This window comes from Struthio camelus, chromosome 10, assembly GCF_040807025.1.
Source record: "Struthio camelus isolate bStrCam1 chromosome 10, bStrCam1.hap1, whole genome shotgun sequence".
NCBI classification, from domain to species: domain Eukaryota; kingdom Metazoa; phylum Chordata; class Aves; order Struthioniformes; family Struthionidae; genus Struthio; species Struthio camelus.
In genome coordinates this window covers 20,662,759-20,680,462 of record NC_090951.1, presented here as the reverse complement: position 1 = coordinate 20,680,462, position 17,704 = coordinate 20,662,759, and the positions used below count along the sequence as shown (strand labels likewise).

General features: G+C 42.1%; 1 protein-coding gene across 2 annotated transcripts in view; it reads right to left on the bottom strand.

Annotated features, from left to right (window-relative positions):
- The window catches only part of NFATC3 (nuclear factor of activated T cells 3), a 78,207-nt gene extending 64,684 nt beyond the window's left edge, over positions 1-13,523 (bottom strand). For both annotated transcript variants that reach the window (XM_068955440.1, XM_068955441.1), the window contains exon 1: positions 13,282-13,523. In XM_068955440.1, coding sequence (XP_068811541.1) covers positions 13,282-13,381 — 100 coding nt within the window. In that variant the 5' untranslated portion in view covers positions 13,382-13,523. The remainder of the gene's footprint in view (positions 1-13,281) is intronic.
- Positions 13,524-17,704: the final 4,181 nt, after the last annotated feature.

Below are 17,704 nucleotides of genomic sequence, written 5' to 3'. Positions count from 1 at the left end.
AAGTCATGAGGCCTTCACTGATCTTAAAATATAAAAAGACAGCATTCAAGAAAGGGAAACTAGGTCAGATTACTAAGGTAGGGCATGAAAACCACCATAAGCACATGGGGGCAAGATCTGAAAAGCAAAGATGTTATGGAGAATGCACATAGCAAAAGACAAAGACCAACAAAAGCACTGCCATTCACATCAAAAGCCTGACATGACCCTGAAAAGACAGATGCGTTAAATGCATTTTCTTCAGTAACGTCAGCTGAGTATATTGGTAACAAAATTAATAGAATGCAGAATGAAAAAAGATAGACTGCATAAAAAGTTAAAAAGTGCTGAAGAATTATGGCCCAATCAGTTTAACTTCAGTTTTAGGAGTAATACTAATGATTTATTTGCCCCAGTAAGCGTTTAAAAAGAATACAGAGAAACAAAACAAGTCAATGTTCAAGAACAAAACCGTATCAAACACATTTTGTTTTATGACCGATTAAGAAGGTTTTGTGGGCATCACAGAAAGAAACTCAGCTTTGTTGCAACTTACTAAGGCTTAACACTACCTTGCACAGAGAAGACCCTGAGTCTTTAGAAATTTAGTGAAGTCCTCTCCAGTCCCTGCTGCAATCAGGTCTACTACTGAGCATTCAGAAAAGTTAGAAGATGCCCTACACTCACAGTGTATGTTAGCTATATAAAGCTGCAGGCTTCTATTTCAATTCTACATCAGCTGTCTGTGTCATCCTGTATCAATGAGAGCCAAAAGGTCTGTCATTTTGAATGTACATTTGCTACCATTTGGAAAACAGACTAGTTTTGGGAAGCTCCTGTGCAGCATAAAAAAACAATGCTGTCTCATTTCTTACTAAGCTGCTAACTACCCTTCAACATAAGTTGTCTAACTGGGGAATACAGTTAAATAAAATCCAGAACAACTGCTTCCAAAGTACATTTTGCTTGCTATTTGCTGCATCAGGCTGCACATTCAGGACTAGCAATGCTTGCCCACCAGTTGTTCACTCCTCAGCAATGTACTGGCACATGCATACGTGCAGCTGTGCAGTGAGCCAGATTTCTCCACAGAAGGAAGGTCAATTATTATCAAACATCTGAGCACAAGCCCTGTGCCAAAATTATCCAAACCACTCTATTCTTCTAGGTTTGTAATCTCATAAACAAACAGGTTCTGACAATAAGAGTTGTTATGAGGGACTAAGAAAGTGCAACATGACCTGGGTCTCATAAAAATACTACTGTGAAAACAGTATCAGTAATCAAGCCCTTTAAATAGCATGAGGAAAGTCTTGAGCCTTGCCACAGACATCACGTGTGTTCTCAGGCAAGTCATATAATCTGCGTCTCCATTCCCAAACTCTAAAAAGAGAATGACAACCTCTTCTATTTTTTAGGTCTCTTAGGACAGTTACTACTAGCTCTTTCCAATCACAATGCTACTCTAAAGAATGCCACAGAAATACCTGTAAATAAGAACAAAAAGCATAACCAGCTCCATTTTTAGCTTAGTTATTTGACCAATTTGCTGCAAATCATATTCATACTTCTCGAGATGGAAGAGGAGTCTTAAGCTTCACAAAGAACCAACATATCCAATAGTGGTAGTTTTCTTTTCATGCAGTTAAAAAGACAACAGATCAGCCTTCTTTTTAGTACTCTATCAAAGCTAAAGCTCTATGATGAGATATTTAACTGCAGTTTTCCCATGCAATCTGAGTTTTCTAGAGAAGCTTCCTACTTTCCACAGCAAGCTTCAATGTCAGTTCTAGTAGGCAACTTAAAAACAATCAACCCCCAAAAAACCAAAAAGCACAGCAATGCATTAGTTTATATGGAATATAACTGACCAGCATGAGCCACAAAATACAGCATTAAAAATATAAACTGTGAACACAATTAGGGTAGGGTTTTGGAGGCATTTTTGGGGGGAAAACACATCCTTATAGTCCAAGCTTAGCAGCACATGAAACAGCACTACAAGTTCAGGTCCCAGGAAAGGATGATTTACAACAAACATCACTGTATGAAGGAGTTCTCCTTGCTCAATGGTTTTGTGCTCTGTTTCATGTTCATATCACATTACTTAAAAGGATAAAAATAAGTTTTACTCCTGTCAGTCATGTATGCTAGAAGGCAGCTCTGCTGTGCCCAGGAGAACTTCACTCTTTTTCTTGTGTTCGGCAAGGATTCCAGAAACAATCTTCTCTACAGTGAAAAGTGAATCTTTTCCAAATTCTAGTCTGGATGAGAACTAACTATCCTCAGTACAAACTGCAGAGAAGTAATGATGCTGCACTAGTTTAAGCAAGAGAATAATACAACATGCCAAATGTTTACAACTGACACTGCGTAAAACACGAACAGACTGGCACCCAGGGTGCAACTACATATAATGTTTTGTTCAGCAGCAACTACCCTCCCACACACACTAACACACAAAGGGAGAGGGGGAAAAAAAAGATCCCCACAAGCTACCCAGACCATTTTGGCAGTATGATTTACAGTGCAGTAGCATAAACACCTGTCTATGTACACAAGTGACAGGATGACAAACTTTAGGACGCGGAGAGGAAAACAAGCAACCAGGAACTCCAGGTGGTTTCACTACCAAATAAACAGGTAACATGACACTCAACCCTTAGGCCATAACCTGGCATGCATTTAAACTAGAATGGCTGTCTTGACGTACATCAAGTTTCAGTCCAAAGTAGCAGAATTAAGTCCCAAAAAGGGAAATTACAATCATAAATTTTTTTTTTTGCATATAAGAAAAATAGACTAAACAAATATGAAAAGCAAATGTATCTGCTTAAGCCATAAGCACATTTTAGAATATGATGTACTTCAGTTGTTGCAAATGGAGTTGATCTCAGTTGAGAAGTTTTTTCCTATTTGTTTTTAATATACCTTTTCATGAACTTTTGTAGCAGTGTGCTTTGAGATGTGCTAATAAACAGTCATATACAAAGCAGGTAAAGAACCGAGCTTGTAACAGTAAGTTTCAACAAGAATTAGTCATTCTAAGTTCAGTTACAAGAACAGAAAACAGCAACCGGAAGTACTAGGCAATGTTTATACCTAAGTCTTCTCAAACTCTCCTAGTATTTCTGGTTGATTATGGAGGGTGACGTGAAATGAAAATTTCTCAAGGCTTGTGGTTCATTATTTAAGAATCATTCATTAACATTCATAATGGGTTAAAAAAGAAAAATAAGATTGTACCTGTTGCTTTAAAAATCTGTATATTCTATAGGCTCTTCTAGATTCTTCTTTTGTTTGTGGGTACCTCATTCAAGAGGGTATACTACTTTACTGTATGTTATCTCAGCAGCGAGAATGGAAGCCATTGCCCTCCAGTTTGATGAAGCCCCATTAAATACTCAGTGCAAGAAAGAGAGGCGCCTTAACACCACCCCACAATTTAGAGGCATTAAAAGCTACATTAAGGCCTTTGGGGATATTCTTACCAAAACTGAAAGGGCAGGACCTCCATGTAACAGTTACTAACACACAGTATTAGCAGCCTATTTGCCGCTGTATATCCTGAAGCACATTATAGTATATGATCAGTTACTAGCATTCTCGAAAGGACTGCAGCCCTGCAGTCCCAGAGTATATCTGACACGTGTAGACATACCAACTGAGAAAAGACTGAGCACTCTGAAACCGGACTGTTACACCTGCAACATAGGAAGAAGATTGGTTGTAAAGACAAGCAAGAATGTCAGACAGCAAGTGATTGAGGAGAATAAGGGAATTATCTGCTGTAGTTGCCAGCCTAAGGTTTGTCTAGCTTCTTGGTACCGCAGGCCAATTTCTCCTCCACCACCCAACTCTTCCCTTTGTCAGGGCAAAACTAATGGACTCCATAAAGGGTTCTTCAGCTACTCAAAGTTCTGGTTCATGCTGCACCTCTGAACCGAAATCCTCACCCACCTGCCCACATGGATGCCCTTGCTGCTGCTGATCAGCTTCTAATACCAATGAGCTTACTAACAGCCACTGGCTGCTCCGTACAGAGACACTTCCGGATCTACAGTCTGCTCCAGTCTTCCTGAACCAAGCACTGAGCAGAAACTGAGCTTCCAAGATCAGAGTGCCGATGTAGGGCTGTGGTAGCATGCAAGAAAATGGATAACCTAGCTACAGGAGAATATGGTGGCATGGGCTGGGGTCTTTGTGGAAATGAGTGGAAAAAGAATGCAAAGGCAAAAAGGTTGAGTGGGGAGAGGCTGAGTTGTACAGTAAGAGGAAGAGACTGAAACGGGGGCATGCCTCTTACTGTTTATCAAACACAGCATGATACAGAGGCTCAGAACTAGTAATGGTAGTATCTGAGCAAACTAGTCTGGGAACCCTTCACCTTGGCAAAACTACACTGTATTTCTGCAGCTGCCATACAGCACAACAGAGGACATACCCCCTCATGCCACAGCAGTCAATTCTACTCTAGTCACTTGAGCTGGAAGTCGAGTAAATGATTTGACAAGGTAATAAAGGTGCTATATAGTTAATTCAGTACCTCAAACAATTATTATTACAGACTTTGGTCAAAATATTTTATAATACACCTTTAATGTAGAGTTCATGCGAACAAAACTCAAAGGCTGCTTAAGTTAAGGGACTGACATGAGGCAGAATGATATTCCGAAACTTTCCCATTTCCTCAGCTGCTCACATCAATGTGGAACTAGCAACAACAAACAGCCAAGCAAAAAAAAGGGGAGGCTGAAGTAGACAAGAAACCCTCTGCAATGTCTCACACGTTAAGAGTCAAACAGAGCAGGAAAGCAGGTCTTTCAGCCACTTTCAGAACGTTCCCCTCAAATACTACAAACGAGACCCTACTAGCATGCCTCACAACTGCACCACAGGCAAACCCTGAAACTTTGCATCCCTTTAGAGAGCCCTAAACAACTTGAATTTATCCCAATGGGAGTAGGGGCTCCAGCAGATACCGCACCAAATCAGCTCAAAACAAACAAAACCTGCCCCAAGAAACAAAAAAGCTAAGCGATCTGAAAAATAATTGCATTTGCTGACAAGTTACACTGATGAAATATAGAAACTCTGACCTAACTTAAAGCTGCTATGCAAAATACAAAAAACGTGGACAGATTTTCTTCTTTGCTTCTCTGCATTAAACCACACACGCTCTCTTGTGGCCTCGTCTCTTGAGAAGTTATCCCAAATGACACTGCTAAAACCTTCTGTAATCACACTGTTACTCCATCTCCTCAGCTCGTTTTTGTCTTTGATTAAGGAACAACTAATAGAAAGCATTTCATTTAAGATACATCTAAGTAGCTATAAATCATGGTAGGTCATTATTATAGCCCATTTTCCAGTCACCAAAAGCAGTGAACCATTGCCACTAACAAATGCAACCTGGATTTGTTACCAGCTTGTAATTCTGGTTTTGGATTTGGGGTTCTTTAACAGTATAAAGACACAAAAGGTTACCTTGCAAAACTGCAAAACAGTGTAGCTGGAGGTTAACACTTTTAGTTGACATCCCAACTAGGACTACTCACAATCAGCATTCCCTCTCCAGCATAGTACAAATGCTGGTTATCACTGATTTACATGTAAGTGGTCTCCCCATTTTTCCGCTAACCCAAAACAACATAAAATATTTAAAAACAAACAAAAAAAAATCAAGGATTAGAAAACCATTATTCACAGCATTGGTTCCAAAAAAAGGAAAGATTATAGCTCCTAAAACATGAAGATTCTGGTTGATTTAGTGAATTCAAAGTTACCTGCCTTCTGCAATCCTGAAGAAGCTCATATTAAAGAAAATGCCAAGAACTAAGTTTGAACCCAAAAGTAATTCCAAAGAGGAATATTTTCAAACTTTCATATATAAACCCCACAACCTGTTAAAAACAACAACAAAAAAAAACCTAGCTCCTTCCATCAATTATTTTGCTATATTAAAAATATCTCTCGCTTTTTCAAGTGCTGACTAATCTTCAAAATGCAGTCTGACACACCATTCTTTCAATAATAATTTGCTATTAATTTAAATGTTAATATGAACAATACGATTATACATTTTTGGGGTGATAAATTTGTACCTGCTCACATTTCCATCTACAAAATGTCTTGTGTGCAGCCTCAAATGCAGCTTTTTGTTTCTCCTTTAAGAAAAAATAAACTAAAAAAAAAAACAGACTTCATTTCTATGAATATACTGTTGATAGATCATTAGTCTGCAGCCAGATTCCCAGAAAGCTGATTCTTCTTCCCTTCCCCCAAGTATATATAAAAAAGGAGACTGGATCTTCCAAACAAAACCAACAGAAATATCTTCTCTTCTATTGCACCTATCCTTCTTTGTCTGCAAAGTAACCAGAAACATTCAATGCCACCGAGACATTTAATCAGAACAGCCACGTAAATGATTAAGTTCAGCTGTTCTGTTAACTCGTGAGATGTGTAGCTCACAACACAGACCAAAAGCCTGCTCACTGATCACTTCTGCAGTTCCTCACACCTAAACTGACCTTACCTGAATGACTTTAACAGTTGTTAAAGTCAACTATTATGCCTATTTTGCCAGTATTTCACAAACATACTTATACAGATTGATGTTCTAAAGGTAGAATAGCAGGTTGGCTTGTCAATAAACTTGCTCCCGCTTTGCAATTTTACTTAGCCTTACTGATCATTTCACTCATCTTAAATTCCACTGTCATTTGAACCCCACTTGGCATGCCTGGACAAATGCAAGGACTTGGATGTTGTTTTACAGGCTGGGCTTACTGCCAAGTCTGCTCTATGTACTTCCCTGGCCCACTAGGGCAGCTTTAGCCAACAGCTCCCTTATTTACGTTATTGCTGTGAACCGCCAAACTGCTGCTTACTATTGAGCAAGGCGCAATCTACTCTCCTTTCTCACTGGTTCAACAACAACATTACTTATGTGGCTACTCCTTCGGTGACATACAAACATCCATTTGCAGCTGTAGAACACAAACAAAATGAAAATGACCACGTTTAAGCAGAGAACTTCTTTTTCTTTTAAGAAAGACAGTTTATTTCTATTTTTCAGAAATCCATAAGATAGAGGCATCTGCATAAATAACTTGTACCCTGCCCATCTCCCACATATCAACTCTCAGCATCTGCTTTCGTGCTACAGTGTGCCCATTATTCAGATGGGAGGGAGGGGGACAAAGGGTAATATGCACATACAAATGGACAAAATAAGTGATATTTTGTCAAACAAGTGCTCTTTTGCAAATCTCTGTATCAGCGTCAAGTCTCAATGCAATGATGCTATGTAATGACCCAGGAACCATATGCCAAACCATAGAAGTTATGACATTAGATCAGGTGCAACTGCCTTGCAACAGCCTATAAGACAGTTTGAATTCTGACAAATGGCTTCATCCTGGTCAAGCTTTTCCAAACAGGAAAAACTTCATTTAGCCAGAGTAATGGGAAAGAATGTAACACATCTGAACATGTCAACTTCCCAGGATTACCAGGCTTCAGCCATAGCTATGTAACCTTTAACAGCCAGGCAGCTCCAACTTCATTGATAAGCATTTACCTTAGCACATATTTTCCTTTGGTTCTTCCTCCATACCTCTGTAAGTTGTCTTGAAGTCACAAGCTTCTTGTCACAAACCCTCTATTTTTGGTCAGATGCAGCTGTTCGGTTTTCCCCCCCCTCCCCTCCATCAGCAGATAATATAACCACAGCCTATGACTGATTTGCATTGTCTCCCTGTATGTCATTCTTTCATGTGAAAAGATACCAGCATCCTTCTAGCAGGCCATAAAATAAAATGACGACGGTAACTAAGTTTGCTCAAGTGGTGGTTCCTATTACATTTTGTGCTTAATAAAAAAAAATACAAAAACAAAAAATCACATCCAATTGTTAAAGCATCATTTATTTCTAGAGGAAGATACAGATTCAAGCAACTCGTTCATTCATTACTTATAGTGGTACCAGTTGATCCTAGTCTTAATGTGCATGAGCTCTCTTTTGTATAGCAAACGTTTACAGACCAGCAAGGACAGCTATAATTACATGGATCGCTCAAATATATATATTAACCACAAAGTTATCATCTTATGCAAGTGCCTTCTCCCCTAGACACGTATATAGACAATCCGATCTAGAGAGAATGAAAAGACCTTAACAAGGAAAAACTCCAGGCAAACTTGTACAGATGTGCAGACTGCTCTCTTAAAAAGACATCAGAAGATCATCCGTCAGGGTTGCTCTTACTTAGCTAAGGAAAGCAAACTCTGTAGCAGCTACGGATCAGAGGTGTATGATAACAACTTTCAGCGAGAGCAACCCTTAGTCAGCTCACACCTCGTGGGCACCGGTTATTGCGAGCATTCTGCCCTAAGTTTTCCACTCAATCTAATTAGGAGACTGCTTTCTTCCCTACTACAACTCGACTTTCTTATTATGCCTACCTCATTCACCATCTTAGGGAAAAGAACAAAAAGTTCAAGCATTCACTGCAGACTTCTGTGAATAGTTAAGCTCGTTTTCTACTCTCTACCAACAACTCTGACAGCAAAGATCTTAGGAATACAAATTTAAGAAGTGAAGAGGGACACTTCAGATATTAATGATCAGGGCAAGGCTACGAACACTAATATTATGGTGGCATTTCAGTACAAGCCATCAATTGTAAGAGTCTTAGTACATATCTAAATTAAATGACGCATATACAGCGCAAACTTTTGCTACTGAGAACTCTGCCTAGTCACTGAGGAAAAATTGAGTGCTGGTCATCTCTTCAAAGCACTTAACACAGGGACAGGAGGTAACTGCTGAGCAGCCCAAGTATCTCAGAGACACTAATAGAGGAAGAAGGCCAGATACTGAAAGCTTCAAAAGAAAAGCTCAGGTATCACTTTGATGGTCACAATACTAAAATGCATATTTAAATCTAGAAACTGAGCAACAACCTTGAAACAGTAAGCTAATGAATCGAAGTAAGAGGAAAAAAACCTCAAGAGAGAAATTTTTTTTTCCCAAATAAACTATAACTCCAAATCCAGACATATAGTCCTTATCCTCATCCAGAAAGGGGCTCTAGCTCGCAAAAAGGTTTTGACTTGTCACTAAATTCATCACAGAATTGGGACATAAATACCTGTTATCTTTTCAGGAGGTAAGAAAGACTGTGAGATATAATTCATCAGTAAGAAGGTCGCTAAACAGTATTACTTAATCAGATACTAAGTCACAGGAAATATCAAAAACATCTTTTCACTTTAAGTAAATAAAACAGACATTATGAACAAGAATTCCAAGGAAGATAAATTTTTACTTTGGAAAGTGTAAAATTATCTGTACTTTTAAAGCACTCATATTTGGGGAAAACAAAAAAAAAAAAAACCAAATCCAAGTAAGTTAATTACTTAAGTTGAAAGTAAACATGTAGTATGATTTTCTCCTTCCCTAGCTGATAATCAAAGAATAAAGGCTGATGGGGAGGAGGTGGGGGGAATTCCAGGTACTGCACTATTCTACTAGTTTACAGGACATTCTCCTGTGTCTCCCTCTTAGAAGACTGTCAGAAACAACAGGAAAGCTTTAAACAAGGTTCTGAACTGCACTATCAACAACTCATCTGTCAAACTTCCCTCAATAATTAAAGAATTCATTTGCTGGATACTGAACCACTTGCAGCCTCTCAATTTAAGTCAGTCCTCATTCCATATACCAACAAGCAATAATTTTGGATGTTACAGAACCTTGCAAGATCCTGAATTTGCAGCTCAGTACTGCACACCCTGAATTCTTTAAAGGCCCTTATCTTGTAGAACTGCATCCCTAATAATAGGGGATGAACCCTTAAAAAAATTCAGCTAAAGAAGCAATCACAGCACTTTGTATTTGCTTCATTTTTGCACAGCTTGGCACGTAAACTGCATGCCTCATCCACAACAGGGTTTTTAACAATTGTGAAAGCCATATGACAATTACTTGCTTAATAGCTAATACATTCTAAGCAAATTTTCCCAAAATTATACTGCAAAATGGTGTGTGGCAGGGGAGAAATACAGCAGAGGGAGGCAGAGGAAAGAAGAGTATTCCATTATTCAAGTGTTACACAGTATATCTCAAAAATCCCTTCATTAAAATATCCAAACAGGTGGCACCTCACATGCATTAATTTCCAAAGTTAGTTACATGACAATCTATTTTACTAGACTGTACGAGAACTCAACAGTACTGTGATTCAAATGCCTATTTTGCCATTTCAAACACAATTGGTATAATGCGCCAAGATGCAATCAGATGCTGCTTTCTTGCTAAACAAAACAGTTTAGCAAGAAAGAACGTATCAGACATTTGGTTCACTTCAGAGCGCTCTATAACACTACCTTAGAGCGCTGAAGACTTGAATTATTTTGCCAGAGAAAGATGACGCTCACCTGTACATGGAGCTCTATCACCTGTTGTGAGTAGTGAGGGACAAGAACATAAAATTATGAGAGGACAAGAGATCTTTGGCCCATTTCATCACAGATATTTTAAACGCTAGCCAGATATTTTCAAAAGGTGCTTAGTGCCTAACTCCCATTTCAAAGTATCTCAAAAGGTTTTGACAATTTCATATTTAGTGACCACCTCAGCAAATTCTTATTTCATTTGACAAGCTATATCAAATGGGCAATGCCTTTGATTTCAAGTGAAACATGCTGCACAGACTGCAGTGTTAGACTATGGACTTTTAACCATCTTTCATGTGTACCCCTCCTCAACAGAAACTGCACTGTTTGGATCAAGCACACAAGCACCACTGGAGAACGTTAGTCTCAATTCCTGCCATTTAGCACAAAACTAAGGAGTCTGTTAGTTCTAGTACCTTATGAACAACAGAGAAAGTATTCTGTGTAATAAAAGTTGGTTCAATTTCTCTTACTGCCTTTTTTATGTCACAAAAAAAGATGATCTACAGACTTGGATTAGCATTTTCTTAGTACTACAGAAAATAAAAGTATGCTAAACAAAATGAAGAAACAGGTCACTTTCGGTTTTGATTAAAAATACATTTAAAAATAATATAAATATATATGTAAGTATGCTCATAACAGAATAAAATCCTCACAACACTACAGTAGTCTCAGCTAGGTAAAATAAAGTGTTAATGTAGATTTCCATGTTATTTCCATGATTAGCTAGTATCGGACACTTCTTTCACACAGATGGCGATCCTCATCCCAAACATGTGCAGAGATACTTCGCAAAGCCTATGGGTTTGTCATCAAGTGTTCCCCATGATCATGGAAAACTTGGTAATTTAAATATTATTTACTTCAAATTAGGTAACTTTCCCTATCACCTATACGTTTTACTATCAGCATACGTTAAAAAAAAAGTACTCCTGCATTTATTTTGCTGCCCAACTGACAACAGCAACAAGTTGGACAGGATTATGAAATTGGCTTTAGGGAGGTGTAATAACTTTTGTTCATCTAACTAATATACTTGGAAGAGGGGGAAACACAAGATTTCCAGCATGAGTCCTCCTATATAGAATCTAGATCTTAAAAGGTAAAATACCCAGGCAGAATTAACAGCTAAACTGTGGCACACCTTTTAAGAGAATACTTGGAAGCAGAGGCCTATTCTAACCCTTCCACCTCAAGACCACACCTTTGCACAGCAGGCCAGATCGTCTCAAGTATTTCACAAAATACTGAAATTATGAAGTTATGCATGTGAATGTAGGATTTAGTTCTTAATCACAGCTACGGCAAATGGATCAGCTCACAATCCAAATATCAGGTTTACAAACACACCTTAAAAAAATTTTAACTTGCCAAGCACAAAAATTTCTCTAGTCAGAGTAATATCTGAACTATTTTTTAAGGAACGCTACCAAAATACCAATGTTATAAATGTGAATTGAGTAGTATTTCTATTTTTCCGAACAACTTGTTTTCTCATTCTCATCTATCATTGACTGAGTAGCCTAGTTTCGATTATTCACTTTAGGTGAAAAGGATCACAAACAGAAGTTGAGGGACTGCAATTATTTTTGTTGTAATCTATTAATGTTCCCCAGTGTTTCTCCTTTGACTTGTAAGCATCCTGTTCATACGGCACTGCAATACATTTATTTTGGCTAGCAGAAGTCAGGTCCCCTTCCAAAAGGCATGATCTGTTCTTTTATTACTCCTGTTTATTCCACTAAGTTGGAAAACCAGAAAGTAAAATCTCCCCTTCTTCAAAGGAATCTGCAAGCTAAATCTCAGGATCATAATAGTTAAAGATGTTTTTAGAAATGAATCGTGAGCGTTCACACGGGACTATATACTGACTGTATCAAAAAAAATTTTTTCTTTTTCTAATCCACTTATGCACACAACCAAGTAAGAGAACAAAACAACATGGCTGCATCTTTTAGCCTGGATACAGTCGTGTTTCAGACCTATCTTATCACCTAGCCATTTAACCTTAAGATAGTGTGCATTACCACCTAAAACTTATTTCAAGTTGCCAGAAAAGCAGCATACTGCCATCGAACCGTGGTACAGCCACGCACCGCACGGCTGGTTCTCATTCGTTCCACGCACGACAATTTGCAGAGAACACTTTTATTTTCTGCTGTTTAAAGGAATGCAATTTTATTCTCCCCCAACACGACAAAACAGAATAAAACCGAAACGCTAAACGCCGCTGGAATACACATCACAGGAACCAAACCGTTGCCGTATCTTGACGCGCAAGACTTCACGCAGATACGCGTACACGCACAGAAGAGTTTAAAAAATTACACTGCCGTTAACTACGACGCTTTACACAGACGGATAAAGTTGGGTCAGCTCTCTGGATCTCAGCAGCCCCGACGACTCCCTGTCCCAGCTCCCACGTTACCGACCTCGTTACGCCCAACGCCGCGGTTAACGGCGGCGCTGCCCCGCTAACAGGCTCCGCCGACCCGCCCGGAGCCCCGCGGGGCGCCGAGGCCCGGCCCGGGCGGCCACCGGGACCCCGACCCGACCCCCCTCCCCCCACAACGGAGCCGCCGAGCCCCGGGGCGGCTCCTCCCGCCCAAGCTCTGGCCGACGCGCTTGTCCTGAGGGAAGCGGTGGCGGCGGCGGCCTCACGGGGGAGGGACGGCGCCTCCCTCCCCCCCCGGCTCCCGCGGGCGGCGGCGGCGGGGCAGGCGGCAGCTCCCCCCCTCCCCGCCCTCGCCTTACTCGGAGGAAAACAGGAAGCCGAGCCCCCCCCGCGGGGCGGTGGGAGGGGAAAGACCGTGACCCGGCGGCGGGGGAACGCACCTGCAGGCCCCAGCGGCGGCCCGGGGCCCGGCTGCCCGTCCTCCCCGAAGATCAGCCTGAAGTCGAACTCGTCGGTGGCGCCGCAGTTTGCCGCAGTCATGGGTTTGGCCGGCGAAGCCCAGCGAGACCTCGCGTCGCCCTGCCGGGCCGCGCCGCGCCGCCGGGCTGGGCTGGGCTGAGCCGGGCTCCCCGCCGCCGCCCCTCAGGGCCGCCTCATAACACCGGGGGGCGCCGCGGGGGAGGGGGCGCGAGGGGCGCGCGCGGCGGGAGGCGGCGGGAGGCGGCAGCGGCGGCCCCAGCGCGAGCTCCCTGCCCAGGCGCCTTCTGTCAGTCAGGGGGGGAGGGCGCCTACTACGGGCCCCGGCGCGCGCCGCCCCCGCGCCGCCCCGCCCCGCGCGCCCGCCGGCCCCGCCCCGCCGCCGTGCCCCCGGGCGGCCTCCCTCCCCTCCCCTCCCCTCCCCCCGCCCCCTCCGCCGTTTCCCACACTTGGTCTCTCTCACGCGGCGTTCCGCGGGTGACGTCGGCGGCACCAACAGCTTCCTCGTGACCCGCGCCCCTGCCCTTGACGGGAGGAGCGACGCCGCGCGGCGCGTCACGTGGCGCGGCGCGCCCGTCGCCGCAAGGCTGCCGGGAGTTGTAGTTGGTTGGTCGGCTCGGCGGGGCCGGGCGAGAGGGCCCAATCGGAGGGAGCCAGCTGAGCACAAAAGGGCGGGGCAGCCGCACGGCGCGGCGCCGCGCGGGCGGGGGGTGCCACGTGTCGCCCGCCCCTCGGGCGGGCGGGCAGGCAGGCAGGCAGGCAGGCAGGGAGCGCGCGCGGTGCCCGGCCGTTGCCCCGCGGCCGTTCCTCGGCGCGCGGCGAGCCTGCCCTGCCCTGCCCTGCCCTGCCCGAGGCGAGGGCGCGGGGCAATGGCTGTCGCAGGTGTCTGGAGAAGTCCGCGTGTGAAACCGCCCTGTCAGACGCCAATAAGAATCGCAGATGGCCACCTGTGAGAAGATAAAGGAGTAAAAGCCTTTTGGGGGGAGGGGGGCTAAGGTCTTCCTGTTAGAGTCGTAAACAGCTGCCTGCAAGCAAATGGGGTTTGGCCGGTATCTGTTAAATTGGTGAAGTACCAGTTAATGACCGAGGTAATTAGGTAGGCTGGTATCAGCTGAGGAATATAACTTGGATGACAAATGCTGGCTGAAATATTTTGAAGTGTTAGCTGTTTCCCTTCCAGACTCCTTGGAAACTACTAGTAGAGATGAAGCAACCGTAATGAGACTAATCAAAATATATATATTTTCTTGCAGTGTACACCCATCAGGAAGGGGAGCCAGGCAGCTGTTAAGGAGAGCATAGGAATTTCAGAATATTCTGCCCAGTAATGCACCTTCTTGTGTGATTTTTACCTCCTGCTGAGGTTGAAAGGAAAATAAAAGGGCAGAAGAAAATCCACAATTTAATTTGTTCTCATAGCAGGAACAGCTGTTCCCAGCAATGGGCAACCATATAGAAACTGTAATCAGGGAGACCTAATGTGTTTGGAGCTCATGGTGTAAGAAGTCTCGCAGCAGCCTTATGTATCCCTTACCATGTGCTGTGCAGTTAGAAAAAGCAAGTTGTTTCTGTGCACAGTCTTTTGCTGCCCTTATTTGCCCTGTTTCTTGTCATTTAGACAGATCCAAACAGATGTATGACAATCCACTGCATGCTTTTGCAGCTAGATGCTCTCTTTACAGCCCTGTGAATGAAAGTAAGGAAAGATGGCCAGCAAGAAGATAAATTGGCTTCAGTGTAAAATTCTCAGTGCAGGAGACTCTTCAGAGTCCAGTGAATTCCCCCAATCCCAGTGCTCTGAAGGAAGGTCAGTAATCTATGCTGAGGAAAGCAAGCGCAAGTGAAAACTGCTTTATGCCTATGTGATTCTGATGGAAACAAAGCCTTGTATTGAAAAAGCATTCCTCTAGCACTCAGGACAGGAGGAGTTTGTCAAAGTGAAAATAGGAAGCTGCTTCTAGTGCACTGAAACACAGAGCAGCCATGCTTTTATGGTTTGCTTAATGTTGTAATGCGCCATCCTTTTTGTTGTCATTTTCCACTCATGACTAGCTATTCCTTTACCTAAACATCCATGAGCAACTACAGGTACTGTTTCTGCAATACTTAAATCAGAAGGTTGATGCTTTTGCTAGGGTAGCCAATCCTTTCCTCCCCTAAAGGAAACCAAATCTTTAAAATAGGCTCACACCCAGCTGGCCTGTAGCCTCTTCTTACCTCTAAATCCAAGGTCATGTAGCCAGACAAACAGGAAAAGAGTGTGTAATTGGATTAAACAAGGTTAAAGAAAAATCATGTCTTGAATGAAAACAAGTCTACGATGAACATTGCATTGTAGTATACTGTATGTAATGTGGTTCTTAACAGCTAACTTGTGCCTGAAATCTTTCAGGCAATCTTTTAAGTTCTCAAAGCAGAAATATTAGATTGGTCTTACTGTTCGATAATTGTCGTGTCAAATTACAACACATGGAGTAACCATAGCAGTTTCCTGTTCTGCTACAGCAGTAGATTATTCATTATGTATGTCCCTGGAGAAAAATACAGGCAAACTTGTTCTGTCTATAAGTGGACATTAAACCACAAACAAGCATTTGATCTAGGTCCTTTGGTAAGATGCTCAGAGTATATTTCTAATCGGTATGCGGAATTAAAGATTTGTACATTGTTGTCTTGTTCCTTCCCCTTGTTGTAAGACAAATCTCTTCTCCCCTTGGTTGTTTACAGTAAACTTTATAATTTTCTTCTTTTATTTCAAAATCAGATCTCTCCAACTGTCTCTGAGTCCAGAACTCCTGTTTCTTGTCAGTGATATCTTTTGCCTTTTCTTCACTATATTTTCATTTTAGTCTGTTTCCTACTGCACCAGAATAGACATCCTTTCTGCATTTAAATTTGTAAGAGGAAAAACACCTTCAATGCCTTTCCATAAAGCTGAAGAGTAATTGGGGCATGACTGGGAGTGAGTTGGCAGAAACCCTGAAAAGATTGACGTGGGCTTACATCAATTTCCAGGGGCTTAGGTCAACCTGTGCGCTTGAAGTCCACCGCATGGATGGCTGATTTGGCTTTCACTTGCTATTGAATGATGAAATAGTGGCAGCAGCAGTGGCAACCTTATTTCACTTGTGTTTTTGTCAGGAGAGGTGCTTTATTTATTTTATATGCATAGGTGGTTGCCGTCCTTGCTGTTTCTAGGCTGCGTTATTGCATCCAGATGGGGATGCACCTTGATCTGGTCAGAAGCTGGAGTTACTGCTTGTGCCTTGCGAAGGAAAGAACACTCTTCCTGTGGTATTTGAATCCTTTCCAAACTGGGGCTATTTTCTAGGCGTGTTGTGACATTTGGTTCCAAAAACCTGAGGGCTACGTTGTGCTGTGTTTTATTTTCCACACATCATCCTATGCTAGATAGCTAGGAATTTTGGATCTGCAGCCACATCCCAGATCTGTATTTGTCTTGGAGTAAGAGGGATTCCTCCCCCCTTCCTATGGGCAGCAAATCAAACCCAGCTGTGAAATTGTAGCCAGAATAGGCTTTGGAAGAAGTATGGTCAGGCATTCGTTCTGCATGATTCAATAAACCATACAGTCCCAAATTAAGAATATAATTCACAAGGTTGTATTTCATATGCTTGATCTTGTTCCCTTTTGTGGTCGAGTCTGGACCTGTTTAGAAGCCACACACACCAGCGTGCCATAGAAAGGGCAGATGAGAGAGACTCCTGGAATCAGCAGATAGTGTTCTTTGGCTGCATCCATGGTTATGCTTTTTACAGCTACTATTGAAAAAAGCACGAGTACAACAAGGGATCCTTTTAAAATAAGAAAACCCAGCAAGCTGCATTCCTAAAGCATATTTATTTTCCAGTCTGAATATATGCAATGTCCTTAAACACATTTTCAGTTGGCATACAAACCAAATATCACAGCATTTATTTCTCACAGCTAAGAAGACAAATCCACTTTTTAAGTATGCACAGCACGATGTTAACTAGGAGAAAGATACTATTTCGGTATAGAGTGTAATACGCTATGTTCAAGAAAGTTAAATTCAGCAGTCCTATAGGAAAGGAGCTTGCACTCTGCACACAAGGTCATAGGTTATTTATATTTAATATGTGACATCTGGCATTTTAAATAATTTCCTTGGCTAATTACCAGTGCCTGGGTGAAATGTGAAACTTCTGTCATTGGGGAATTAAAAACAAAAAAAGTAGATTGCATAGGAAAGTTTTGTAGGAAACTTAGGAGTTGTCTAATTTCAGACATTAGGATATGTGGTAACAAGATAAAGTAAAAAGGAACGATGTGAGTGGACTTAGATAAACTTTAAGTTTTCAGGGAAAATTTGCAGTCATCCTTTTAAGACTCCCTATACCATGA